General features: G+C 41.8%; 1 protein-coding gene across 6 annotated transcripts in view; it reads left to right on the top strand.

The window, feature by feature from the left end:
• The first annotated feature begins 1,060 nt into the window (after window positions 1–1,060).
• Tenm2 (teneurin transmembrane protein 2) overlaps window positions 1,061–16,847 on the top strand; it is a 928,441-nt gene continuing 912,654 nt past the window's right edge. For 4 of the 6 annotated variants that reach the window (XM_029483894.1, XM_029483891.1, XM_029483893.1 and 1 more), the window contains exon 1: window positions 1,070–1,362. In XM_029483894.1, the coding sequence (XP_029339754.1) occupies window positions 1,137–1,362 (226 nt within the window). In that variant the 5' untranslated portion in view covers window positions 1,070–1,136. Of the gene's footprint in view, window positions 1,363–16,847 lie in introns of all 6 variants that reach the window. The other 2 variants (XM_029483889.1, XM_029483890.1) reach the window with 2 other exon arrangements.

The raw sequence follows: 16,847 nt of genomic DNA, 5'->3' as shown, positions 1-16,847 counted from the left end.
CATCTTTAAGTAAGTTCTCTAATTGACTGGTCACTGGGAAGAAGTGCCCCGCTCTTTTCAGATACAGACCTCCCAAGGAGAAAACACTGATTGGAGTTGGCTGAAGGCTGATTGAAGAGATTAGGGGTGGGCTGAGCAGATGACTCAGTAGGTGAAGCCCTGGCTTTGCAAGCATGAGGACCTGTTTTGGAATCTCAAGCAGCTGTGGAAAGCTGGACACTGGAACAATCGTTTATAGTCCCAGGGCTTGGTAGGAGGTAGAGCCAGGAGAACACCAGCTAGACTGGGGAATACAACAGAGAAAAAAACAAGAGGGGACCAACATCCGAGGCTGTTCTCTGACCTGTACACATATGGCACATGTGAAATTGCACTCATACTCACTAATGAATGCACATGCACACACACACACACACACACACACACACATCAGGAGAAGATAGTTTGCATGACATCAGCACCTTACATTGTTATTTTCCTTGGCACATTGCAGCAATTTAACATTGGTTGAATAACCTAGAATCACAACAAATCATTCATATTTCTAAATGGTCACTTACATTTCAGGTTTTTTTTTCCTTCCATCCTTCTCTCCCCTATATTCTTTTCTTCTTCCTACATTTCTTCCTATTTTGATATTTATTTTCTTGCTAATCTTGCCATACAAAAACCAGCCAACAAAGAAAATCTCACAACGAACAAGAGCAAACTCAACTTGGCTTTGATCGACTTCATAACTAGATCTCCCACTCCAGCAACTAAATGATCATGTCATTGGTGCACATGCAATCAGGAGATGGGGCTTTTTGTTATTGCCCTCTCCCATATCTATTAAATTAGACAGTAAGAAAATGAATGTATTGTCTAGAGATGTTTGTAGACTGGTGGTTTAAGTATATATTAAGCTTTTCCCAAAGAATGTGTGCAGGCCTGGCAGTTTCCCATCTGTATTTCCACAGGAGTCAGAAGTGAAGGCCACACTGCTTGTCATCACAGTCATTTGTTTGTTTGTTTGTTTGTTTGTTTGCTTATCTATCTATTTTTATTTTTATGCTTCTAGGTGGGTAAAGTGACAGGTGTCACAACTCCAGCCTCCCCTTTTCTGAAAGTCGCGGAGTTCTATTTCATCTGGAATAATGGATGTAAAGGACCGGCGACATCGCTCTTTGACCAGGGGACGGTGTGGCAAAGAGTGTCGCTACACCAGCTCCTCTCTGGACAGTGAGGACTGCCGTGTGCCCACTCAGAAGTCCTACAGTTCCAGCGAGACCTTGAAGGCTTATGACCATGACAGCAGAATGCACTATGGAAACCGAGTCACAGACCTGGTGCACCGGGAGTCCGATGAGTTTTCTAGACAAGGTAGGTAGCACCGCCCCACCTGATAGGCTCATATCCCACTCTGCCCCGCCCATTAGGGCCCGCTTCCCATTCCTGACCTGCCCCATCTCTCGAGGTGATGACTGAAGGGCAAGCAACTACACAACTAATTCATAGTTAAAAACAAACTTTTGCCCTATCTAATTCTTGTGGTTGAAAAGTTCCTTTTTTTTTTTAATCGTGGATGCTAGATTGCTTGGCAATATGGAATTTGCTTTCAGAGAACTACTCTAAGTTTCCTAAGATGTAACTCGAAAGAGGTCCTTGCCTTCATAAATGGTATTCCTGAGACAATAGAAATTTTCTGTCTGCTTGATCTGTGAGGCTTTTACACTGGTTTTTTTGCAGCTTACTCCAAACCTCTAAGAACTCGTTTTGACTGTTAAACTAAATTATATTCACTTTAAATAAATCACATACTTATTAAAGGACATTTGAGAACTTCCTGGCAAAACATAGTAAATTATAACTCTCTCTCTCTCTCTCTCTCTCTCTCTCTCTCTCTCTCTCTCTCTCACACACACACACACACACACACACACACACACACGATGTGTGCTAATTCTGATTTCTATGTTCTAATTTCCATGTTTAAGATTATTAAGTGGGAACATTAACACTTTAACCCAATTCTACCATGTACCTTTCCTATTCACCAAACCTCACTTTTATTCTAACATCTTGGGGGTATTTAGGAAGACCTCTCTCTGAGACATAAACAGTTGGCTTTCTCTTTGTGTCCAGTATCCATGCAGAATTTCACCGTCACTTGTCTAGGCCTGTGAACTGAGGCTGAGCAGTGCAGAGGTCAGAGTGGAAGTCTCACTTGCTCTGTGCCTTTCTTCTGGAATACCAGCCGAGCGTGCACAGGTCACATTAATAGATCAGCAAAATGAAAGTGAATGGGCAAACTGCAGTAGCTGCACTAGGTAGGGTCACACAGCCAGCACCCGGGGGCTTGGCCCTGTCCAGCCAGGTTAGTTCATCATTTGTTTTATAATACTGATTCTTTATTTCTTTTTCTGTGTCCTCAGCAGTAAATACTGGAATGGATTTAATCCTAAAGAGATACCTAGACAGGAAATTCCATTCCTGGCTTCTTAGTTCCCTTAAATTCTTACATTTTATCTTTATTATTATTATTATTATTATTATTATTATTATTTTATAGAAAATACACATGTATGTAATGAAGTAGCATAGTGCCCAAGATTGATAAAAGTACAGGCCCAATGTTCTCTGAAACATCTTAAATACTTCCATTTTTAACCAAGTTCCTGTTATATTTAACAAAAATATTTTTAAAGAAATCAATGAGCAGTTTAAATTGCTTTTGTTGCCATTGTAGACATTTGTAGGGAACGATTTTTATCTGATCTTTAGTCTTATTTTCTTTGTACCGTCCTCATGAAAATGAAATGTACTGATACTCCCGGAGAAAACAGGACTGTCTGATTGCTCTGTGAGCAACTTTAACATGTGGTTTATTTCATTAAGTTTGCACCTGACCCTATGTAGTGGTCAGTGGGAAGTGGAGGGGAAGAAAAGTAAGGAGGAGACCTAGCATAATTAACGAGCAGAGGGCACACATTACCAACATGGAGGGATTAGGATGCCTGCCATTACATCCAAGGGCATTGCTAACATAAAGTTGGACATTTGACGAGGCAACATGCATGCAGGGTGGTTGAGAGCTCTCATTTCCTGTCAGAGTTTTTGTTTCATTTTTGTGCTCCAGAGAACAGTTTCTTTTCCTGTAATTCCAGGCTGTAATACATGCTCTTGTTCCTAACCCATATCGAAGGCAGGCTCAGGCTACTCTCTGCATCATGCACTAAGTTACAGCTTCCAGATTATTGTTGAACCAAGGATTTGCTTGTCACCTTTTCCCCTTATTAATATTTACATCCCATAAAATCAAGTGCTGGAATTTTATTTCCAAAGATGTTTTCCTCATCCTATCTCATCATATGCCCCTCCACCATTGATAATCATGGAACTAGCTTGGCCGTATCAAGCTCATGGCTTTGCAATTAGCAATTCACACATGCCGTGTGTTGTTATTGAGTCCATATTTGTTTGTGTAATGTGTTTGCATGAATTAAAAAAAAAACTGTGCAGTCCAAAAGTAGAAATGAGAAGGCATTGGGAAGTATTTGCATATGTAAGTGCAATTCCTTCTGAAGGCATCTATGAATTTATGCATGAAAATGTAGTCAGAGGGTGAGTGGATCTACTTTGATGGGTTCTAAAATTGAACTCTGCAGGAAGTAAATAAGCGCATATTTAAGGAGGGGAGTATCTGGAGATGCAATCTGGCTGGCGTGTGGCACATGCAGCCTGAGACTGAACCGCTACAGAGAGGGTTAAAATAAATTTGATACTCAGTAATAATAATAATTTTTAAATGCCATGCATTTTACAGTTTTTTCTCTTATTCATGAAATCCAAGTGCAGGATTGCTCAGTACTTATTAGCCCAGAGGTACACAAGCGAGGATCTTAGAGGGATCAGCTCCTGTGCTCTGCTTATTTAAAACCCAAGACACTGAGCATAAAGCAAACATGCTTCTCACATACAAGCAGGTTTGACAAACACACATGGAGGACTCTCCAGGTGCTCCTGTAGAAAAGAATTGCCATCCGATAAAAAATGATGTGGGGTCTGGGGTCCTACCTTATCCGGGTTCCCAAGCTGGCCCTGCTGAAGGATCAAACAGGAGAACAGCCAGCTCCTGCTTTACTCTCAGCACAGATTCCTTCTCTGCCTTTCTCTAATGCTGTCTCTTCTCTAAAGTAGAGACATGTAAATTACCTGCCTGGCTTCCACTGTGGTACATTCTGCTGGTGTGAAGGAGGAAAATTGCTGACCTTAGGTCCTGGAGCCACTGGTGTAATTAGTAATTAGTAAACGACTAATCCATCACTAAATAGCATTCAAGTGGTCCTGGAGTGAATATTCATGACAAAAACAAGCAGCAGCCTTGACACATGGTTGCACCAAGCCCCATGACCTCCGAGGAAATAGGTTCTACTTTGAATATGGAGGTCAGCCAGTTCCCAAGCAGTTTCCATGAGCTTGGTGAAGTTAGGGTGCAGAGAGGTGTGATATGCTGCTGTTCTGCCTGGCTTAGGAGCCTTAGGAGTCAGATCTGCATTCATTCTGCTTCTGCATATCTAGGTGACTATGCCTCTTGCCTGCATTCTGTGCTCCACAAAGATGAGTACACTATGTCAGTTAGCACTCAACAGCAACACAATGAAAAGAATTCTACCAACCCTTGAGTGCATTGTGTTAAATGCCAATCCAAACATTTGGTTTGTGTAAATTCAGTGCTCACAACAATGTTGTATGGTGGCTATTATTGTGAGCTCCTTTTGAAATATATATATATATATATATATATATATATATATATATATATATATATATGAGATATGGAAGAATTACATGAATTATCTAAGGTCAGGCACATAATAAGTAGAGACAAGTTTTACATATAGTGAGTCACATTCAAGAGCTATGTTTGAGCAACAAACAAAAAAAAAGCCAAATTGTTAAGCTTTTAAAAGCTGGTGGGAAAACAGTTTGACATTCTATTTCCAAGTCTTTATGGATATGTGCTTTAAAAATGTTTCTTCTTAATCATATAGGAAGTGATTACTGCCTCAAGCCTCAGCCCTCATGATTTGTAACCCTTTTATGCAATTCTTTTCCATATGTGCCACTCTTCCTGGTATTGATCCTTTTTCCAATGCCACTGTATTAAATCAGCCATAGGAAGGTGTCCCTCAAGGGATCTGTGTTGACCTGTCAGCAAAGGTCCCCTGCCAGTCCTGGTAGTTGTCACCTATGGTCTAATGTCTCAACCCAAAATGGTAACCAAGAGCAAGATTGGTTACTTAAGCAGAACTGGCTGCTTTTAATGTCAAGTTGTGCCCAGGAGACCAGAAGATTCACCCTGTCCTCCACTCCTCATAGAGCCTTTCCTTCTTGTTAGTTGTTCAAGTCTCTTGAGAGGGGACAAGGTTGAGTTCTTTTGTGCATCTCAAACTGTTTGGGCCAGGGTTAAATGAAGAATTAGGGAAAACTGGATTTTTGAAACTTTGATTTCATAAGTTCAGCCAGTTCTAAAAAAGAAAAAGAAGCGAAATATTCCACTAACATTTTAATGTACTTTGCAAATGTGTAAACACATGCATACACATTTTAAGCTAAGTTTATCTGGGTATTTTATAAACTAGATTCTCACTTCTGATATCTTTAAAATAATTTTCACAATGAATTTTGCTCTGTGTAATTTGGCATAACATAAATGTAGCCCATGTTAATGAACCAGAAATTCAGGATCCACTGGCAAGCTGGAGAGATTGACCTGTGTTGGTTCAGCTGACATCGCATAGCCAAGGTGCTTAGCCTACCTTGGATACACTGGAGACTTGTAAGCATTCCTGTCCACAAATCTCTCCAAGTAGCTTTTTGGAATATCCTAAAGTAATAGCTATAAAGGTCCTATTTGGAAAACCCTAGCACTTTAATTTAGTAGTTCAGAACAGCTTTTAGGTTTTAATGAGGTTAGAGGCTTTAGTTACTATTTGCAAAACTAAAATATGCCTTCAAAAGATTGCTTTCAACATATCCTGTCACCTCTAGGTAATACTATGCAGCAGAGAATGACATAGCATCACCCTTCTATGGTAGTCTTGGCATGTTGCCAGGTCTGAGGGATTCTATGGCTAAGTCTCCATGATCTTTCCATATTGCATGGTGATGATGATGATGATGATGAGACAAAACTGTAATTTTCGTGGGAAAAACAATAAATAAAACTTTAAAAGTCCTGCCTAACAAAAGCTGACAATTTAAAAGAGGCAATATATAATAGACACGTAATTAGATCTATTATGATAAGACCTATGCAAAGGAAAACTTTGGATGGTTGAAGAGACACCATGCTGAAAGTATGCATCGGATGTGGTCTCTGCCAAACATCCATGCATATATTTGAGCATCAAGGAAGAGATAGGACATCCAGGATATAAGAGAGTGATTAGTCAAACCAACAAAACCCCACACAAACAGATGCAGAGGGCAACAGTACCTGAGTTTGGTTGTTCTAAGGACTTAAGGAAATCAAGGTTACCTGAATGTGTAGAGATGAAAGAGTTGAGGTGGTAGGGGAAATGAACTTTAGAGATATTTTAGGATGACTGTGTTTGCTTCTGTTTATAGCAAATGTTCCAGGCAGACAGGATTGCCGGAGGGTACGTTTAGAGATTTTTTCTGTTTAAGTATACAAACTTAAACTGTGTTTGGCCCAAACTGGGATCACAGGGAGGGCTGGCTCTGTTGGGGTTTTCGGGTGTTGAGTAAGTGGAGACATATCTATTGTTCAGGGACTTTGGGGCAATGGCTGCTCTCTCCACCTGTCAGGAAAATACTGCATTCACAATGCTGCGTTTCCTTAAAGGCCTGGAAAGGTCAACGCTGGTAAATAACCCCAGAAGCAGAAGTGTATGGATTGCTTGTTCTAATTTCTCTGGAATGGCAGACATGAACCTTCATGTAAAAATAGAATGGTTTAAGTGTTTGGAATACAGTCCTCAATCACATTAGATCCCTGCCTGTGTCAAGACCAAAAACACAGGCAGAATAACTCAGGCATAGCTATGACAAGGAAGGCTACTAGGAAAACGGTATTCGGTATGTTGCATTGTTAAAACCAGACACTATCGTCTACTCTCTGCCATGTGCTAAATAAGGCAAAACTTGAGAGCTCTTGTGTGTGTGTGTGTGTGTGTGTGTGTGTGTGTGTGTGTGTGTGTACACCCATGCATGCACGCCCAGTAGCATACATTTTATTTCTGCTGGCTTGTAACTTTAATGAAAAAGCTAAACATATGTAGAAGATTAAAACAGGACTTTCTGGTAAGTGTTGGCCTTGGACAAGCAAGTGAGGACTTGAGAAGAGCTGCAGATGTTGCAGGCTATCAATTCTTCCCATTCTCTATATGCTGGTGTTAATCCCCCAGGCTTGAAACAGAAGATGAACTTGCTTGCCAGTTAAGCTGTTTTTTTGATACTGTGACTCTTTGAACTCAAGCTGTTCTTACACCATGCAAGTGATGATGTCTAACAGGCACTTATCTGTACAATTTTTTTGATATCCTGGAGAGAAGCTTGAGTCATATAGAGATGTAGGAATTGATAGTTAATAATCTCCCGGGACTTGGTGTGATCACCTTGGCAAAATGTGTCAAAAAATAAGGAGATCCCATGAGGACTCATACAATCAAAGGAGAGAAGAAGAAAAGAACCTTGATGGGGGACTGGAGCAGCCTCACGATCTGTCACATGCTGTGTCTGGCTGTGCTTTGTTTCTATTACTTTTATTTCCTGTCTCAATAATTAGAGTAGGCTTGATTTTTATCTCCTAAAACAGAAGTCACAAATGCTATTCACGCAGTTCATATTTGCCTCCAAAGTGTGTTTTGTTTAACTCACACATTGATGTAGAAAGTTGAAAGGCAAAACCCATGGCTCCCAGATATAATACTTGCCTAAACAGTCAAAGCCCTTTAGCCCAGCATCTCTAGTGCTTCAGATATAGAGGTACAGTGGGAGACAGAGACAGAGACAGAGAGGCAGAGAGATACAGAGAGAGACAAAGAAAGACAAACAAAGAAATAGAAATAGAGATAGAAGTGATAGAGACAGACAAGGAAAGGGAGAGGGAGAGAGAGAGAGCAAAACTAATCAAATGGTCTCTCTCTTCTCTTCTCTTCTCTTCTCTTCTCTTCTCTTCTCTTCTCTTCTCTTCTCTTCTCTTCTCTTCTCTTCTCTTCTCTTNTTCTCTTCTCTTCTCTTCTCTTCTCTTCTCTTCTCTTCTCTTCTCTTCTCTTCTCTTCTCTTCTCTTCTCTTCTCTTCTCTTCTCTTTTCCTCTCTTCTCTTCCTTGTAGAGTACCAAAATCTCTATTCCAAACCTATTCACACAAAGAGGCTTCAACTGTGGGCTTTCTCTTTGGTGAAATTCTGTGCCTTCCATATTCCTCTACCCCTTATGCTCTGTCTTTGTGTTATCTCAGAATGACTTAGCTGACATAGATTTAGCTGACTGAGACTCTCGATGAATGAAAGCTAAGTAAAATACTCTGAGCTGATCTGCTTTTATGTATGGAAAGGGATTTTTTTTTAAAAAAAAAATGGCTCATTGCCCCTTCTAATGAGTATACTTCAGAGCATAGAAACAGACACTATTGCCTGTCCATTTGTCCAGCTCTCTGTCCAACCTGGCAACACTTTATCCTATAGGAAGAGAGGCCAGCATGAATGTTTTCTGTAGCAGGGCTTGGTGCTTACAACTTGAACTACAGTCTCAAGTCCTTGTGTCAGGATGCTTGCAACAGAATACTTCCATTCTTCTAGGCTGCTGCCACAGCTTGCAATCGGCATCTATAGGGAGTACCTTTGCTGCATATGTAGAAGACTTCAGAGTCTATATGCTAAGCAGTGAGATACCTTTCTCACTGGAAACTTGAGGAAACATGCACAGTGAGAGATGGGGTAGTGGCCGGGGTCTGTTTCATCACATTTTGCAGGTACCGACCCCCCCCAACAGATGTGTCATTACATTGATAGTATTAGAGGAAACATTACATTTTCAATGTCATGTTTGAGGCTTATAATTTAATTTTCAGCTCTGGCAATCCTAGAAGCATCTCTAGTGATACAGTAGGAGGGGGCTGTTGTGTCCCCCCGAATGAATCTGTGTTCTCATTCACTCCATATGCATCTTCATTGGCATGCATGCCTCACAAGCTCATGCTCTGCTGCCATAGCCATCTCTCCCTCTTCCAAGGGACTCAATATTCCTCCAGCATGAACTGCCTTCCTACTCAACCTCCAGTCAGGCCTCCGTTAGTCATAAATCTCTGCTGGGAACCATCAGAACAAATATCGAATGTTCACAGAGATATTAAAAATAACCACAGCACAGACTTATCTAATAATGTTCAACAGCCTTTTATAATATTTGGAATATTTTGCCGAAGTTACTGTGAGCATTATGCTTAATGCATTTTCCCCAAGACAGAAACATCTCTTCAAGAATGAAAAAGAATCAACAGAGAGTCAGGTAGGCTGTATTGTGTTCTCAGCTCCTCTCTCTCTCTCTCTCTCTCTCTCTCTCTCTCTCTCTCTCTCTCTCTCTCTCTCTCTCTCCTTTTTCCTTTGGCCAAAAGACAGAGACTATGAAGCCTCTCTTTGTTCCCTGATTTATGAATAGTCTGCAGTGGGCAATTGCAGTCCCAGTGGGATGCATTTTATTTTAAAAATAGTTCGAAGCACTTTCTTTTAAATTCCCCTACGTCCACGGCCACCTTGACGGTGTAATGCTTGCTTCTCAGGGTGTCCTTGTGCGGTTAAGGTCTGCCCCACACACTGGGAATTAGAGCACTGATTTTATTTGTAGCACTTTGAACCAAAATGTTGAATGTATTTGGAGAGTAATTCCAGAGGGTTAAATTTGTTTCTATGGATCTAGTTGTTGCAGGTAGAACACCTAAAGAAGTGCAGAGGTGTGAAGGCGGCAGGGAGGGGACCTAAATGTTCTAAAAGAAAATTTTAGACAACTGCTGCAGAAATATCCATAGGCCAAACTACTGTCTCTTCAAATGGATTCAGGAGACTCACCACTGTCGGTGTTAAAAGGAGCCCTGTTCACCTGGCAGCCTTGGGTTCAAATTCTCCTTAGGTTACGTGACATTTCATTTAATGCCTGTCCCCTGACATTTGTCTGCTCTACAAAAGCTCTGTATAAGAGCTGACCCAGTTAACCCTTTCTGTTTCAGAAAGCCAGAGATTCAGCAATAGGGAGGCCAGAACACATTACCAAGTTGTAGTGGAGCACTGAGAGAGGACGGTGGACCTGGCCACACTCCAGGCCATCTCTGTCTCAGGACTGGTCATGAGGTATCTACAGTCTCAGAGAGTTTTAAAACACCAGTGCTTGAGTCCCACCCTAAACCCAATTACACCCCAGCTCCCTACACACAAGGGGTGGGATGGGCAATGAGGTGTTAAAGGTAAACACCTTTAAAACTTATATTGATTTGTGCATGTTTAATGTATTTAGTGTGTGTATCTGTGAGAGAGACAGAGACAGAGACAGACAGAGACAGAAACAGAGGCAGAGATAGAGAGACAGAGGAGACAAAGACATAGAGACAGAGAAAGCATTATGTCCAGTATCATTCCTCAGGTACTGCCCAGATTTTTAAATGTTTTTTAATGCAGAGTCTCTTACCGTATGGAGCTTGGGGCTTAGGCCATGCTGTCTGACTTTTGTCTGATCCCCCATCACTGGAATTAAAGCATGTGGGACCGTGACTGGCATATTTACATAGAGCACTGGGGATCAAACTCAGTCCTTATGCGTACGAGTCAAGTACTTTCTACACTGAGTTATCCCTCCAGCTCCTAGGAATATATGTTTATATAAGTCAGATTTGAGTGCATCACACTCTGCCTGGAAGTATGCACTTCCCAATCCAGTTCCTTCTCCTGGGACTGATGGAGCTTTCAGGGGTACAGGCCTCATTCTTAGTAGAGTGACTTGGATTCTCATTCTTCCTTCAGAGAGTCCACCTGTATAGCTTTACTATACTATCCTAATTCTTACTGGATTTCAGCTTATGTATACAATTAGCCCAACCATAAGCCCACACTGTAGTGTCTCTGCAAGAGTGGGCCACCCCAAGCCAGCCCAGTGAGCAGTACAAGTTATTCTCTTGCCAGGCTCGGCTCCTCAGCTCTTGAGTCGGAGCAAGCAGGTGGCCTGATTCTTCTCTCTGCTGTGCTTCTCCTTGTCTTCCTTGCTGTTAAACATTATAAGTGGAGATTTAATTTGAGCACCTGGCTGGGGATGTAGTTCATAATCAATTAATTATGTTAATTGATCCAACATCCTCAAAGTCAAAGCAGCAATGATGAATTTGGTACCTCCATGGGAAGAAGTACAGGCTAGTTGTGTTCCTATCGAAAAGGGGAGATGTGAAGAAAAGGTGCCACGTGTAGTATGGCTCTAGCCCTTTCTCCTGTGAGTATGCATTAAGGATCAGTATTGTTATAACAGAGGCAAAAATGTTCCTTAATCACAAGGACTAGACAGGACACATAGATAGATGAAGTAGACCAGGCTTTCAATGGTATGGCATGCTGGAGACTGCTCTCCTTTGGAGCATATATGTCCAGATAGTATGTCTTAGGAAAAGTACATCAGTTTCATGGTGGAATTCCAGTTTAACTCTACTGTGTCTTCCAGCTTCTGAAGAAAAGAAGACAGCTGGAAATTGTTCATGAAATCTCTGGATTTTAGATGTTCCTAGAAGGGTCATTTCCAGAGCAAAATAAGCTTCCTGTGCCATTCTGACTTCATCTCTGTCCCTGGTCATTCCTGCTAATGAAGGGCTCACTGTCTTTTTGAGAAAGACAGTGAAGCCAATGTGACAAAGGGAATTCAGGGATTCAACTGCTGGGTGCTTTCTTGGTTTAGGCTAAGAAACTAAAAGGCACACTTGTGGCGAGTGTGATAAGTAGCCTCCCATTTATCTTGCCAGGTGGGGCTTCAGGCTCCATGAAAGTCCTAGTTCCTGTCCCATGAGGTCCTCAAGGCAGTGAGCAGCTGTGTGGCTCATCAATTGAATTGGATTTCACTCTGGTCCTGCTTCTGGGTCTGTCCCTCACTCTGTTCTTTTAAATCTTTCCCAAAGGAATGACTTGTTCCCAATCCTTTGTGTCAGTCTCTGCTAAAGGTATCAATCAGGTTAAGACAACTGGCAACTAACTTGCTTTCAAAGTCACCATGTAGGTCAGGAGAAGGCTCTGTAGGGCAGTGACATTTTGAGGCTGCTGGTATGGGTGGAGCCTGTGTTTCAGGACTTAACCGGTTGACTGGGTATAGCCTTGACTTATACCTACAATTTAGTTGATACTAAGTACAAGTACACTTTATAAGAGTTCCCATTCATTTCAAATTGTTTTACAGAAGTCGTGTGTTTTTTCTGTTCACATATATGGTTGGTTGGTTGGCTTTTAGGGGAATTTTAATAAGCTTTTCATTTTAGAATAGTTTCAGAGTCATATAAAAGCTGTAGAAACATTATAAAAGTGTGTGCTTTGCATTGTAGCTGCTGCTGGTGTCTTCAGTTCATGAGGAATTCTGATGGCACACCTAGAAAGTCTGACATTGCTTTCATCTTCTGAAACCACCATGTCAGATCTCAGAAAGTGCATGGTAGGAAGCCATATCCACCCTCCTTAAGTTCCCTGCAGGGTACAACAATGTTCCTGCTCATGTAGCAACCAGGCACAGTGCTTAGGGATATCTAATCAATATTTATTATTGAACAGGGGATTCCCTTCATACACCAAAGTCTGAAGGGAAGATGTCTATTCCCAAGGCATCCACTGGCCTTCCCTCTGCCCCAACACCCTTTTCCCTGTGCCTGTTGTTTTGTTTCTACTAGTATAGTTTAGGGATGATGGTTGGACGGCAAGGTCTTCCATTTTGAGATGGCTTTCCCAGACCTATTGATAATTTTCCCATGCGCTCATTGATAATTCAGTGAGCTTTATGAGCATGAAACCATGAGCACTTTTTAGGATAGTTTTGTATGTTGCAGTATGTTTCAGCTACATCCTTAAAGAAAGGCAGAGGGACTTTAATTTCTTTTCATATATTTTACACATTTCCTGGGAAGTTAACTAAAACATAACTAATAATGCACACTGTGCTGGATAGTCCAGAAATGGTTACTTTCATTGTGGAGAGCCTGTGAGCCCAATAGCTGTTTAGTGTGTGAGACTAGAAGACTCAGAAGATTCAGCCTGGTGCTAATAGCCTTGAACATTCCTAGAAAGCCACTGCTTTTCTGTTTGCACTAATTGTCAATATCAGGCAACTGGGCTCAGTTCCCATGTTTTGGAAGAATAACACTAACAGTAGCAGCAACAGAATAGATGCAGTTACCAGCAAGGGGTGAAGGCAGACAGGCAAAAGCAAGTTTTCCATTTAGTTTCCTAATATTAGGCTGCCACCAGAATCCACACTCTAGGGGAATGGTTATTTCCTTATATTATTTCTTCCAGGAAATCCCCTTGCAGATCCATCAGAGGAATGGTAGCTTAGTAGATTCCAAATTCAACCAACCTCACTATCAAGATTGGGTATTGCCTAGAAAAACATATAAAAACATTTTACTACTAATCATGTCATCAATCACTTTAAGGGATATAGGTATTTTTCATGTATATTATATGTATCAATCTACTACAACCTATTGGAAAAATGGAAAAGAATCCAACAATAGATAGCCACAGCTAAGGGAATATGCAGGAGGGAATACTCTCCTCTCGGGTTAAAGACAAATACATTTAATTGTAAGGAAGTCATTGCTGCAAAGGCAGCATTGCACACGAGAGCCTGCATGGAGCCATGAATGGACAAGGAAAAGGTGGAGTATATTTGTACAGTGGGATAATACCCAGCTGTATAAAGAAGGAAAGCCTGTTATCTGCAACATGACTTGGGACTAGAAAGCTTTTGCTACGGGAAACATTCCAGACCTAAAATATCACATAACTAGTATTCTTGACCATGTCCAGATGCTTAGAAAAATCAGTCAAATTTATAAAAAAAGAAGAGAGCAAATGGGTGGAGATTAGGGATGAGAAAAGAAAAGGATGGAAGAGGGGTACAAAGAAACCAAGAGAAACTTCAAGGGCAGGCATATGTGTTTCAGGAGAGGGGAGGAAACAAGATTGATGGGAGTGAGGAATGTATGATACAGGCTTGAGGACGTAAACAACTGGTAAGAACTCACCTTGAGACTCGGACACTTATGGATATGGAGAGATGGCTCAGTAGTTGGTTAAGAGGGCTTGCTGCTCTTCCCAGAAGACCCAGGTTCAAAATCTGGCACCCACATTAGATGACTCACAAATACCTGTAACTTTAGCTACAAGGGACCTGATGCTCCTTTCTGCCCTTAATAGGCACCCACAACACACCCATGCATACACACACACACAAACGAGAGAGAGAGAGAGAGAGAGAGAGAGAGAGAGAGAGAGAGAGAGAGAGAGAGGAGAGGAGGAAGTGGAGGTGGGAGGAGGGGAGGAAAACTAAGATCTTTAAGGTAGTTACCATCCACATCACTTACCAGGCCACATTTTTTCAGATGAGTTCCTTCTAGAGATTTCTGTCTTCATCACAATGGGTCTAGCCTATGCTACAGCTTACCAGCTTAAGCCATGCTTACCAGTTCTCCTCTGACCTAGAGAGCTGTGAACGTAATGTTAATGGGTTGAATTTTTTGTGTGGTTAGCGTGCGTGTCTCTGTACTCTATGAAGTAGGTAGTGGAAAATTGCCTCTTTACTCAAGGACAGCCAAGGTTGAGTTTTGATGGAGGCCAGATAATTTGTATGTAAGGTGTACAAAAAAGAATCACACCTGAGAAATCTGACTTTAGCGGCAGCTGCAAATTGTTTGTTGACCAACTATGTAACACCCATATTTCCCTCAACAGTTGCCTCAGGGAACAAATCCAATCCATATGTTGAGATGGTGTAGGCAGGCAGGCTGCTGGAGAGCAGAGTATCATTACAGCCATTAGGACGATGCAGAGGGTTATTTTGGCTCTCCGATCTGTGCAGCCAGATGGAAATCGGAGTTCAAGCTTAGTGTCGTCAGACAGCAGAGGCTTCGGGCAAAGGGGAAGGCATGGGTGAGTGATTTTTGACTGTTTATCTCTAATGTGTGTGGCCAGTGTCACTCCCAGCCCTGATGGCTGTGATTTATTCTATTATACTGTCAGTATTAAACACCTTAGCTGGAGAAAAATAAAGGGTGGGATCCAAGTGCAGTGTCATTGATGTGACAGATGCTCTTTCTCTGGGTACCAGAGATGATGAGGGCCTGGAAACTCAGAAATGCCATGTCCTTGGAACATTAGATCCAGGCAGGTCCTTAGGGACCAGTGAACATGCACCATGAATTTGAAAGATGAAGAAAAGACATCTCTGGGAGATTGTGGGGTGGCTGGAGGAATGCATGCTCCCGGGTTTAGAGGTAAAGCCGTCGTTGCTGCTGGTTTCTAGTTTGATGTACTTTCCTCTCCATTACCTGCTGGTTAAGTTCATTGCAGCTTCTAAGTTCATACAGTTGACCTTGACATCAAATAAAGAAACTGCTTATATCCTAACAATGGTAAAGAGACATCGGAGGCACCAGGTGAAACTTCTTTCCTTTGCTTGTCTATGCCCATGCAAGTGCTATTATATCATAGTTCTGTAGGCATTCGCCTCTCTCCCTCTCCTCCCCTCTCCCCTCTCCTCCCCTCTCCCCTCTCCCCTTCTTTTCCCTCTCCCCCTATCCCCTATCCCCTATCACCTCTCCCCTCTCCCCTCTCCCCTCTCCCTCTCCTTCTCCCTCTACCTCTCCCTCTCTCCATCCCTCTCCCTCTCCCTCTCTCCACCCCTCTCCCATTTTTGGTCAGCTCTTTCCCTTTCTCTGAACAAAAGGAGACCCTTCTTGCTTCCTGATGGGCAGGCCATCTTTTGCCTGTTGTTACTGCCAGCTCCTATGTCTTCATCAACCTTCCTATAGACCTCTCCACCCACCTTTGCCTTTGTCCTAGTGTTTCCTCTGTGAACAGAGAGCAGAGGCCAAAGAGGTTGGGGTTTAGCATATAGTGAAGCCTGGCTGGTTTCTCTAACCCTGCTGCTCATGCTCAGTGATTGCTCTGCACAGATTCCAGCAATTCAAGAATTCATCAACATTACATTCCTTCCTACCAGTAGAGTAGCATGCAATTTGAACCAGAAAGAACTACTCTAAGTAGAACCAATTAACCATTTGAGTTTAAGAGATTCTTTCTGGACCAAAGTCTTCCTCTTCTACTTAATATTACCTATAGAAAGTGTTTTAAAAGGCTCATTTTTATTTTCTGTGTTTTGCCTGTATGCATATATATGCACCACATGTGTGTCTGGTGCCTGCAGAAGCCAGAAGAGTGTTTATGATATCCTGGAGCTAGAGTTAGATGTGGTTGTCAACTGCCCAGTATGTGTGATTGGATACCAAATCTGGGCCCTTTATAAGAAGAATAAGTACTCTTGACCACTGAGCCCACTCTCTTTAATGACAAACATCCTTACAAAGAGTGACTATCACTTCAAATGTCTACCATGAACAAAATACCTAAATAATTTTCTATACCCTATAAATGTATTTGAAAGTTTCTATCCCTAAAACATACTCGTGTATAGTCATTCAACCCTGAGGGGGAGTTTAGGCTAGGAGACTGACCCCATCCATCCCAAAATATTACACATTTAAGATGTCAAAAATTTGTTAAACGCATGAAACTCAAGAAGAACAAAGACCAAAGTGTGGACACTGTGCCC

The sequence above is a fragment of the Mus caroli genome, chromosome 11 (assembly GCF_900094665.2).
Source record: "Mus caroli chromosome 11, CAROLI_EIJ_v1.1, whole genome shotgun sequence".
Lineage (NCBI taxonomy): Eukaryota > Metazoa > Chordata > Mammalia > Rodentia > Muridae > Mus > Mus caroli.
This window is presented reverse-complemented; position numbering and strand designations above follow the sequence as displayed.